This window comes from Rhea pennata, unplaced genomic scaffold, assembly GCF_028389875.1.
Source record: "Rhea pennata isolate bPtePen1 unplaced genomic scaffold, bPtePen1.pri scaffold_187, whole genome shotgun sequence".
Taxonomy (NCBI): domain Eukaryota; kingdom Metazoa; phylum Chordata; class Aves; order Rheiformes; family Rheidae; genus Rhea; species Rhea pennata.
Window position 1 is genome coordinate 27,022 of NW_026907656.1, and position 10,820 is coordinate 37,841.

General features: G+C 70.0%; 2 protein-coding genes across 2 annotated transcripts; one reads left to right on the forward strand and one right to left on the reverse strand.

Moving 5' to 3' along the window:
- Nucleotides 1-1,538: 1,538 nt before the first annotated feature.
- Nucleotides 1,539-5,568, reverse strand: FARSA (phenylalanyl-tRNA synthetase subunit alpha). The gene is made up of 13 exons (XM_062601010.1): nt 5,404-5,568; nt 5,186-5,323; nt 4,977-5,075; nt 4,134-4,252; nt 3,935-4,027; nt 3,712-3,840; nt 3,488-3,603; nt 3,283-3,367; nt 3,063-3,162; nt 2,798-2,966; nt 2,615-2,692; nt 1,820-1,934; nt 1,539-1,706 (listed from the first exon to the last, which is right to left on the reverse strand). Exons 1-13 carry the CDS (start codon nt 5,566-5,568, stop codon nt 1,601-1,603), a joined length of 1,512 nt encoding a protein of 503 aa, XP_062456994.1. The 3' UTR covers nt 1,539-1,600.
- A 940-nt stretch (nt 5,569-6,508) lies between these two features.
- CALR (calreticulin) lies at nt 6,509-9,783 on the forward strand. Its single transcript, XM_062601009.1, is given in 10 exon segments — nt 6,509-6,705; nt 7,665-7,766; nt 8,059-8,205; nt 8,208-8,261; nt 8,371-8,465; nt 8,539-8,949; nt 9,056-9,199; nt 9,284-9,376; nt 9,489-9,662; nt 9,664-9,783. Coding segments are annotated over 10 exon segments (1,347 nt in total). The 5' UTR covers nt 6,509-6,608; the 3' UTR covers nt 9,694-9,783.
- The last annotated feature ends 1,037 nt before the right edge of the window (nt 9,784-10,820 follow it).

A 10,820-nucleotide genomic window follows, 5' to 3' on the forward strand; every position in this document is an offset into this window, starting at 1 on the left:
CCAGCCCTTATGGACAGGGCGCAGCCGGAGCTGAGGGGAGCTGCCAAAACCCCTCAGGCTTTGTCCTGTTCCTCCCCCGACCGGGGTTTCCTTTTCAAGTCGCTCAAATCGGTGAGATGGCAGAGCCTGCTTGGCTCTTGCTGTTGGCTTGCAGGTCCCTGCTGCTCTTCGGGCCCATCTGAAAGCAGGGGGAGGCCTTGCCCGGTGCCAAGTGATACAAAACTGGCAGGTTCTGCCGGGGCTGAAAACACGGTGGTTGAAACCCAGAGACGGTGCCGCTTTTGGAGCTGTAGCAGGAGGCTCTTTCATACAGATTTGCATAATTATACCCGACTACAGCGCCATGGCTTCTGTTTGAATCTGTTTCTCTACCCACAGCTCCAACCCTGGCTCTTTTTCTGCTAGCAGCCCCTGGGGCGGGTTTGCTTACAGCCGCCAGAAGGCTTCAGAGGTGCAGCAGATTCATAACCCCCCCCCCCAATTCCTGCTTGAATTAACAGTGCAAAGTTGCCTCGTTCCTGCTGACAGCTTTTCTGGTGACGAGCGAGGCCCATGTGTTTAACTACAGAACCATTTTGTAGCTGGGAGGGCATCGCGCCACGGAGGCAGGGAGCGGCAGTATTCTCCTGCTGCAGTAACCAAGCTGTTCAAAGCATATATATATATGTATGTATATATATATATTTATTTATGTATCTATGTATGTATTTTTTTTTTAGCAGAGGTCACTGGCTGGTTTTGCAGAGTCCTCTCCAGAGCAGCTTTGGAGCAGTTCAAGTCCTTCGTGAGCAGAGATCAGGTTTTACCTTCAGTAAGGGCCACGGGGGGCACACCGCAACCTTTTCCCTACGCTTTGGGACTCCTTTTTGCAGCTCGTGCCGAACCACAGGCTCCCCCCGTGCGGCTCCCTGTTTAAGGGGGGTGTTGGTCTCCAAGGATGACTGGAAATCCCCGTCCGGGAGCGGGTGCTCTGCGCCAGGCTGCCTCACCTCCATGAGTCTTTTATTTTTTTAATCTTTTTTTTTTTTTTCCTAACTGGCAAAGGACGCTAAGATGGCCTACGGAAGGGGGGGGGGAGGGGGGGGGGGATGATACCTGGAGCTGGTTGATACTTCCGCAGCCAAAAGCCGCCTGTTTTACAGGAAAACACCCTGCTAGCGATTTAGAAAGCGATTCAGGAGGAGGAAGCCAGGCTGCAAGGAAAGGAGCCGGCGCGAGAGCGACCAGCGGGCGAAGCCTCTCCAGCCGCCGCCAGCGCGCCGCCCCCGTGCCGTTTTCATCCCCCCCCCCCCGCCGCCGCCGCTGTCGGAAGACGTGGCCTCGGCCGGGCGACCTCCGCTGCCGAAGGACTCGGGGATCGCGCTCCGCTCGGGTTCGGGCGATGCCAGCGGCCGTTATTTTTATCCCTGCGATCCAGCGGCGCCCGGAATAGCGGCATCCGCCGCTTTGAGGCTCCGTCTCTTCGGTTCCTCCCGGTAACCTCACGCCCCCCCACCCGCCACCCCGGGCTGCCGCCCCCGCACACACGCAGGCACCCGGGTGGGCCAAGGGGGTTTATTGGGGTGCAGGCCCCCCACCCCCGGGACGGGGATGGGGGGGGTTAGGCGTCGAGGCGGCACAGGGGGCTGTCGTAGACCATCTGCAGGTTCACCCGGTGCCCCACCAGCTCCCGGATGTTGTTGATGCCGTATTTGATCATGGTGGGGCTGCAGGAGCAGGAAAGAGGGGGGGGGGGGGTCAGCGCTGTGGGGTGGGGGCTCCCCCCCTCCACACACACCCCTGCCATGGGTGTCCCCCCGCCTCCCCCGGCCCCACTCACCGCTCCAGCGAGAGCCCCCAGGCGATGACGGAGACGCCCTCGGGCAGCCCCATGGGCAGCAGCAGCTCGGGGCGGAAGACCCCCGAGTTCCCCACTTCCACCCACTTCTTCAGCCCTGGGGGGCGGGAGTGGGGGGTGAGATGGGGGGTGCTCCCCTCCCCTCCCCCACAGCGTCACCCTGAGACCCCCCGCAAGCTCGCAAGGGGCCCCATGGAACCTCCCCCATCCTAGTGGGGCACCCAGGGCACCCCTCGCAACCTTACAAGGGGCACCCCTGGGCCTCAAGGGCCCCCCTCCACAGACACCCATGGGGCACCCACCATCCCAGTGAGGCACCCAGGAAACCCCCAACCTTACAAGGAGCCCCCCCAGAGTCCCCACGGGGCACCCAGGAGACCCCCCCAACCTCACAAGGGGACCCCCAGAGTCCCCAGGGGGCATGTAGGAGACCCCCAACCTCACAAGGGCCCCCCAGAGTCCCCAGGGGGCACCCAGGAGACCCCCCAACCTCACAAGGAGCCCCCCCCAGAGTTCCCAGGGGGCACCCAGGAGACCCCCAACCTCACAAGAGCCCCCCAGAGTCCCCAGGGGGCACCCAGGAGACTCCCAACCTCACAAGACGCTCCATAGGCCCCCTCACACCCATGGGGCACCCCAGAACACCCACCCCCACACGAGTAGGGTGCCCCCCAGAGCCCCTCCTGGGTCCCATGGAGGAGAGCAGGCGCCCAGAGCAGACCTTCTCCCCCTTAGGGGTCCCCCACCCCACGGGGGGGCCCCCCAGCCCCCCCTCACCGCTGTGGTAGCTGAACACCTCCATGCTGGGCTCCGTGTAGGGGTTGTAGGCGGGCTTGAAGCGCAGCTGGGTGATACCTGCGCGGAGCGGAGCGGGGAGGGTGAGGGGGCGTCGGAGGGGCCCCCCCCCACCTCCGACGGGTTCCCCCCACCCCGCCCCACGCCCGCCCCCCTCTCCCTCACCCAGCTTGGTGAAGAACTCCTTGAGGACGCCCATGAGGTGGCCCAGCGTGAGGCCGCGGTCGGCCACGACGCCCTCGATCTGGTGGAACTCGGCCAGGTGCGTGGCGTCCAGGCTCTCGTTGCGGAAAACCCGGTCGATGGAGAAGTACTTCACCGGCGCGAACTTCTCCTACAAACGGGGGGGAGGAGAAGGGGGAGCACGGTGGTTTAGGGGTGGGGGGACACAGGGGTGGGGATGCCCCCCCCGCGCCGCCCCCGGCCCCACCTGGCGCGCCAGGCGGTAGAGCATGCGGGCGCTGACGGCGGTGGTGTGCGTCCGCAGCAGGTTCTTCCGCGCCTCCTCCGCCTTCCACTCGTACTTGTACCTGCGGCGGGTGGTGAGGGGTGTGTGGGGGGGGGGGGCTCGGCCGAGCCGTTTGGGGGGTGGGGGGGCACCCGCGCATGTGTCCCCCCCCCCCCCCCCCGCCACGAGCGCTGCCCCTCACCCCTGCGAGCCGTAGCCTCCCTGCGAATGCACCTTCTTCACTTTAGCCATGTAGCCGGCGGGCAGCTCGGGCGCTTCCGCGGGGTCTGCGAGCAGGTGGTGGTGGGGGGGGGGGTACACATCAGCATTGGGGCGAGGGTGGGGGGCACCGCAGTGTGTCCCCCCCCCCCACACACACACACACCCCCAACCCGGCGGGCGCCCACCCTGCAGGAAGAAGGTGTCGTGCTGGTCGCGCGCCGGGTGCTGCTGGGGCTGGAAGAGGGCGTCGAAGTTCCAGAAGGAGCTCTCCACGAAGTTGTTGGTGGGCATCTCCGTGAACCTGGTAAGGGGTGCGTGCACGTGGGGGGGGGGGTCACCGTGGGGGGATGGGGGGGGCGAGGGCCCAGGCGTCCTGCTGCGCGGCACCCCCACGTACACGCGCACTCACCCCATCTCCAGGAAGATCTGGCGGAACTGCGAGCGCACCTTGAGCAGCGGGTGGAGGTGGCCGCAGGCCGGCGGCAGCCCCAGCGCCGCAAAGTTGTAGCTCTTGAAGGGCCGCTGGCGCCAGGAGCCCCTGCGGGTGTTGGGGGGGGGAGGGTGTGTGTGTGGGGGGGTGTCGGGGGGTCCCCCACCAGCGCGGGGACCCCCCGTCCCACCGCAGCACTCACGTGGCGATCATCTCCGGCGTGAGCTCCGTCTCCTGGCGCGCCACGGCCGTGCTGAAGGCGCGGCCCTTGCGCAGCCAGTACGACTTGAGGGTGCTGGAGGCGGCGGCGGGGTCAGCGGGGGGTCCCGGCGCCGCGCGGGCGCCTCCCGCCGCCGGCGCCGCCGCCGCGCGGGCGCCTCCCCCCTGCCCGGCGCGCTCACACTTCCAGCAGCAGCTTCCTCTTCTTGAGGTCGGCGCGGTCGCGCTCGGGCAGGCTGGCGGCCTCCCCCCGCTGCACGCGCCGCAGGCTCTCCTGCACCGCGTCGCGCACCTCCGCCACCTGCGCCGAGGGGCCGTCGGGGACGGAGCGGGGCAGCGACGCGGGGCGGGGGCCCGCGGGGACGGGGGCCCGCGGGGACGGGCTCGGCCCGGGACAGGGACTCTCAGGGACGGGTTCAGCCCAAGGGCAGGGGCCATCGGGGACAGGGACCCTCGGGGACGGGCTCAGCCCAAGGGCAGGGGCCATCGGGGACAGGGACCCTCGGGGACGGGCTCAGCCTGGGGGCAGGGGCCCGCGGGGACGGGGACCATCAGGGGACGGGGGCCCGCGGGGACGGGCTCAGCCCAGGACAGGGACTCTCAGGGACGGGTTCAGCCCAGAGATAAGGGCCATTGGGGACAGTGACCCTCGGGGACGGGGACCCTCGGGGACGGGCTCAGCCCAAGGGCAGGGGCCATCGGGGACAGGGACCCTCGGGAACCAGTTCAACCCAGGGACAGCAACCATTGGAGACAGGGACCACTGGGGACGGGCTCAGCCTGGGGGCAGAGGCCATTTGGGACAGGGACCGTCGGGGAAGGTGGCTATTGGGGACGGATTCAGCCCAGGGCCGGGGACCCCCAGGGATGGGGGCTGTTAGGGACAGGGACCCTTGGGGATGAGCTCAGTCCAGGACAGGGACCTTCAGGGACGGCTTCAGCCCAAGGACAGGGACCCTCGGGGACAGGGACCCTTGGGGACAGGGACCCTCGGGGCCGGGCTGAGCCCCGGGCCGGGGACTCACGGCGCGGAAGACGCGGGGGCCGCCGGGCGCCCCCTTCTCCAGCCGCACCCACTTGTTGGCCATGGCCTTGCTGAAGCCCACCTGGGCGTCGGGCAGCTTCTGCGGAGGGAGGAGCGGCCGGCGGTGGCGGCGGGGCCGGCGGGACCGGGACCGGGACCGGGACCGGGACCGGGACCGGGGCGCCCCTTCCCCCCCCCCCCCGCGCTCACCATGAGCTCGCAGTGCGGCAGCCCCTGCGCGGGGACGCTGCGGAAGACGCGCGCCTCGGCGCTGCCGTCGCGCGCCGCCGCCTCGCCCTCGGCGCTCAGCTCCCAGCGCGTGGCGGCCCGCGGCTCCGCCTCGATCACCTGCGGGCGGCGGCGGCGGTGAGCGGCGGCGAACGGCGAGCGGCCCCCCGCGCCGCCGCCGCCGCCGCTCCCCGCCGCACCTCGCCCAGCGCCTGCAGGCTCTTGACGGCGCCCACCAGCGTCTGGTGGTCGAGGCCGAGCGCCGCGGCCGCCTCCAGGCTGCACAGGCCGCCGCCGCCGCCGCCGGGCCCCGGCGCCTCCTGCTCCAGCCGCTGCAGCAGCAGCTCCGCCACGCTGGGCGACATCGCCGCGCCGGAAGCGCGCGCCGCCGCCGCGCCCCGGAAGCGCTCCCGCGCGAGGGGGCGGGGCAGGCGCGCGGGGCCACCGGGGCGGGGCGGCGGCCGCGCGCCATCTCGGGTGTGGCGCGGCCGCCATCTTGAGTGCGGCAAGAGGCGCAGGGCGCTGTTGGGGGGGGGGGTGCCAGCATGACGTCATCGGGAGCGTGGTTGCCTTAGCAACGGCAACACTGCTACCGGCACTACCAATGCCAGTAAGGGGTCTCAGTTGTCGTAGCAACAGGCCTGTTGCACCCTACAGCAGCTGTTGCCACGGCAACACACCTGTTACCGTGGTGATCCCCATGACTGCACATCCAGGCCTTGTTACCATGGTGATGCTAAACCAAGGGGTACCATCACCATGGCAACGGGGCTGGGGGCTGGGCACCTCCCCCCACCCCCAACGTGGCTTTGCTGCGTTAGGGATTCGCTGCCGACCCGACCCATGACATCACGAGGGCACGCCACATCGCTGTGACGTCACGCTTCCATTTCAGGTCATGACGCGCTGTAGTTTCCTGAATGCCCCTGACCCTCCCCTTCCCACATCCATGCCGGTTCCCCGCTGCTATTATGGGATGGGGAGCGTCTCCCACGTGCTGCGCAGCGGCCTGGCCCTTTAAGAGCGTCCGGGCCCCACGTGACCGCGGGAGAGAGTGACGCACCGCGCGGAGGGAGGGCAGGAGAGCGGGGGGGCGTCTCCCCCCGAACGCGTGGTCGCTCCTCATTGGCCCCCACGGTCAGCCAATGGGAAGCGGCCATCTGGGACGCCAACGTTCGGGGGAGCCGCCGAAGCCGGCGAGCGGGCGAGGGGCCAATGGGAGCGGGCCCCTCACGAGCGCGGGCCAATGGGGAGCGGGCAGGGGCGGGCCGAGAGGCAGGAGCCGTATAAATGGGGGCGCCGCCGCCGCCCCCCTCCGCAGTGTCTGGGCGCCGCCGGGCCGGGCAGGGACGGGTCTGTTAAAGGGCCAGGCGCCTCCGCGGCACTGTGTGGGACCCCCGGCGACATGAGCCCCCTCGGTCTCCCCTTCCTGCTCGGCGCCCTCCTGGGGCTGGTGGCGGCGGGGCCCACCCAGTACTTCCGGGAGGAGTTCGGGGATGGAGGTGAGGGGGGGTCTCCACCGCCGGGGGCATTGGAGGAGCCTGGGCAGCGTGTGGGGGCGCGTCTGAGGGACCCCGGGGGTCTCCCCTGGCCTGGAGGGGCTGCGGTGGGGTGATGGGGGATCTGGGTGGATGAATGGCTTGGGGGCATTGTGGAGTGAGGGGCTGGGGGGCTGCAGGGTCGGTTTGGGGGGTCCTGGGGCAGCCATGAGGCCTGCAAGGTTTCCCTTGGCCTGGGGGACAGAGGAGGGGTATGGGGGGCTATAGGGCTGGGTTGGGGGTCTTCAGGCAGCTTTGGAGTTGGAGGGATTGGGGGGCTTGAGGGAGCTGAGCCCGCCTTGAGGAAGGGGGGAGGCGTTACAGGCGCTGGGCCTGCAGAATAGTAAGGACCATCGAAAGAGTGTTGGGGGCCGAGGGGCTCCCCCTGGGGCTGGGGAGGCCTCCCCCGGCCTGGGTGTGAGCGTCACGGGAAGGTGTGGGGCGCTGCGAGGCCTCCCCCTGGGGAGGCCCCCTAGGGGCTGGGGGCACTGAAGGGATTTGGTGGAGGGCTCCGGCCTCCCCCCGGGGTGCTGGGTGGCCACAGGTGTGCAGCCCGCGTCGGGGGGCTCCTCTGGCACGCAGCGGATCCTGGGAATTTGCCCCGGCTGGAGGGAAACGTGGGCCGGGACGTGGGGGCCTGCCCCAGCCCACGGCGGGGCCCAGGCCTGTTTCGGCCTCTCCCGCGCTTCCCAAGCGCTGTCGGAGCCATCCCGCTTCCCTCCTCCCTCCGGAAACGCCAAACAACCGCGCACCAGCCGCGATGCGGCCGTCTCGGCAGCGACGCTTCCTTGGGGAAGGAAGGCCTTCGTGCCGAGGAAGACCCCAGCGGCGAGCGCTCTCCTGGCCTGCTCCCGCCTCGGGGAGGGGAAATCCGGGGTCGCGCGTGGCCTCGCCGCTTCTCTGACACTCTCCGCTCTCCGCAGACGCCTGGAGCAGCCGGTGGGTGGAATCCAAGCACAAGTCGGACTACGGCAAGTTCATCCTCACGGCCGGCAAGTTCTACGGCGACGCCGAGAAAGATAAAGGTGAGGCGCCGGCAGCGTCGCGGCTGTGCTGCCCGCCCGGAGATAACGGCGCTTTGCTCCACGTGCTGCCGCTCAAGGGTAGTTAATGCTTAACGAGCGTGGAGAGCCGCTGACAGCCCGCGCCACGCCGCGTCGCCGGAGCCGGGGTCAGCCAGCCCGCGAGGACGCCGGCCGGCTTGTGGGGCGGTTTTCGGGGAGGAGGGGTCCTGCGGCCCCGGAGCCGAAGCGCTCGCTCGCTGCGCCCTGCCCGGTGCCCGCCGGGCCTCGACCGCTCTCCCCGCTCCGGCCGCAGGCATCCAGACGAGCCAGGACGCCCGTTTCTACGCCATCTCCTCCCGCTTCGAGCCCTTCAGCAACAAGGACAAGACGCTGGTGGTGCAGTTCACGGTGAAGCACGAGCAGAACATCGACTGCGGCGGCGGCTACGTGAAGCTCTTCCCGGCAGCCTGAACCAGGAGGACATGCACGGCGACTCCGAGTACAACATCATGTTCGGTGCGGGCCTGCCGGCGTCACCCGCTTCCTCGGCGCCGTCCCTCGTCCCGCCCGGACGTCTCCGGTTCTGCCCCCCTAACCACCCCGTTTTCCCCTTCGCCCCTGCCAGGCCCCGACATCTGCGGTCCCGGCACTAAGAAGGTTCACGTCATCTTCAACTACAAAGGGAAGAACGTGCTGATCAACAAGGACATCCGCTGCAAGGTGCGTGGCGGGAGGCGGCGGCGCGGCGGGCGGCGCGGCGGCCCGCGCCGCTGAGCCGCCCGCGCCCTCGCAGGACGACGAGTTCACCCACCTCTACACCCTCGTCGTGCGGCCGGACAACACCTACGAGGTGAAGATCGACAACAGCAAGGTGGAGTCGGGCAGCCTGGAGGACGACTGGGACTTCCTGCCCCCCAAGAAGATCAAGGACCCCGAGGCCAAGAAACCCGACGACTGGGACGAGCGGGCCAAGATCGATGACCCCGAGGACGCCAAGCCCGAGGTGGGCGGCCGGGGAGAGGGGGGCCCGAGGCGGCGCGGGGAGGGCGCCGGGCGCGCTCTGACCCCCTCCCCCCTCGCCGCGCCGCCAGGACTGGACAAGCCCGAGCACATCCCCGACCCCGACGCCAAGAAGCCGGAGGACTGGGACGAGGAGATGGACGGCGAGTGGGAGCCCCCCGTGATCCAGAACCCCGAGTACAAGGTGCGGTGGCGGGGGCGGGCTGGCCGGCGGGAGCGCCGGAGCCTTCGGCCTCACGGCGCGGCGTCCGGTGCCCCCCCCCCCCGACCTCTTCCTCCTCCTCCTCCAGGGCGAGTGGCGGCCGCGGCAGATCGACAACCCCGACTACAAGGGCAAATGGGTGCACCCCGAGATCGACAACCCCGAGTACACGCCCGACCCCACGCTCCACGCCTACGACAGCTTCGGCGTCGTCGGCCTCGACCTCTGGCAGGTGGGTGCGGGGCGTTTTTGGGGGGGGGGGCCACCTGTGACACCCCCCCCCCCCCACACACACACACCCTATGCCCTTCCCTAGGTGAAGTCGGGCACCATCTTCGACAACTTCCTCATCACCGACGACGAGAAGTTCGCCGAGGAGTTCGGCAACGAAACCTGGGGGGCCACCAAGGTACCCCGGGATCCGCGGGGCCGGGGGCGCCCCCTTAGCCGGGGGGGGGCGGGGGCTGACACGGGGCGCAGGGTGGTGACACCGCCTCCCCCCCCCCCCCCCCCGCCCGCAGGAGGCGGAGAGGAAGATGAAGGAGCAGCAGGACGAGGAGCAGCGGAAGAAGCAGGAGGAAGAGGACAAGAAGCGGAAGGAGGAGGAGGGCGACGACGAGGCGGACGGCGGCGGCGACGACGACGACGAGGAGGACGAGGACGAGGATGAAGGCGACAAGGAGGAGGAGGACGAGGCGGGGGGCCGCCCTCAAGGACGAGCTGTGAGGCCGGGGCGGCCCCCCGGCGCCCCCCCCGCGCCCCCTAATGTCTCTATGAGACCTGGACTTTTTTTTTTTTTTTTTTTTATGGGTGTCGCTGTCGTTTTTCCCCTCTCCTGCCCCAAACACCGCTGCCCCCCCCCCACCCCACCCCGGTACCGGCCGCCTCCTGCCTGGGGGGGGGGGGGTGGGGGTGGGGCAGGGCCGCGGGCGCGCGCGGGCGGGCGCGGACCGGTGTCCATTAAATTAAAGCTCGTCTCGGCCCGTGCTCGGCTCCGCTGCCTCCCGCCGCCGCCGCCTCGGCCATGTTTTCTTCTTCCTCTTCCCGCCTCGGCGCCGCCATTTTGTGCGTTCCGGTTTCCGCCGCGCGTCACGTGACCGCGCCGCAGTGTTGTCTGCGCGCGCGCGGGCGCCGCCCCCTCGCGCCTGCGTCACGTGACGCGGGAGGAAGCGAGCGCGCGGTGGACGGAAGCGAAGGGGGGAGGGGGGGGGAAGAGCGCAGCGCCGTGACGCGCTTCCGGCCCGCCCCCCCCGCCGCGTCACGTGGCGGAAGCGGCGGGGCGCCTAAGATGGCGGCGGCGGAGTGAGTTGCATGTTGTGGGGCCGCCGCGTCCGTTGGGAGGAGCCGCCCGCGCCGCCCCGCCGCCATGGCGGTGACCATCACCCTCAAGACGCTGCAGCAGCAGACCTTCAAGATCCGCATGGAGCCGACGAGACGGTGAGGGGCGGGCGGGCGGGGGGAGGGGGCGCCGCGCCGGCTGCCTCCGCTCCCCTCCCCCCCCCCCTCCTCCTCCTCCCCACACGCCACCGGCGTAACGGCCCGCTGTGGGGAGGGGGGGGGGGGCAACCCGGAGACCCCCCCACCGCGCCCCCATAGCTTAGGGCGGCCTGGCCGTGCTCCTCCCTATAGGGCTGGGGGGGGGGGGTCCTGTGCCCCTCCCCCACACCCCGCGTCTGCCCTCACGCGTGGGGCAGCCCGAGGGGGCTCTGTGCGCGCCCCCCCCCCCCCCCCACTATATAGAGCCTGGGAGGGGCTGGTGCCCCCCAGCGCGGCGTGAAATGGGGGGACGGGGGAGGGGGTCTCGTGTCCCGCGGTGGGGGGACGTGGGGCTTGGGCCCCCCCCCCCCAAAAAA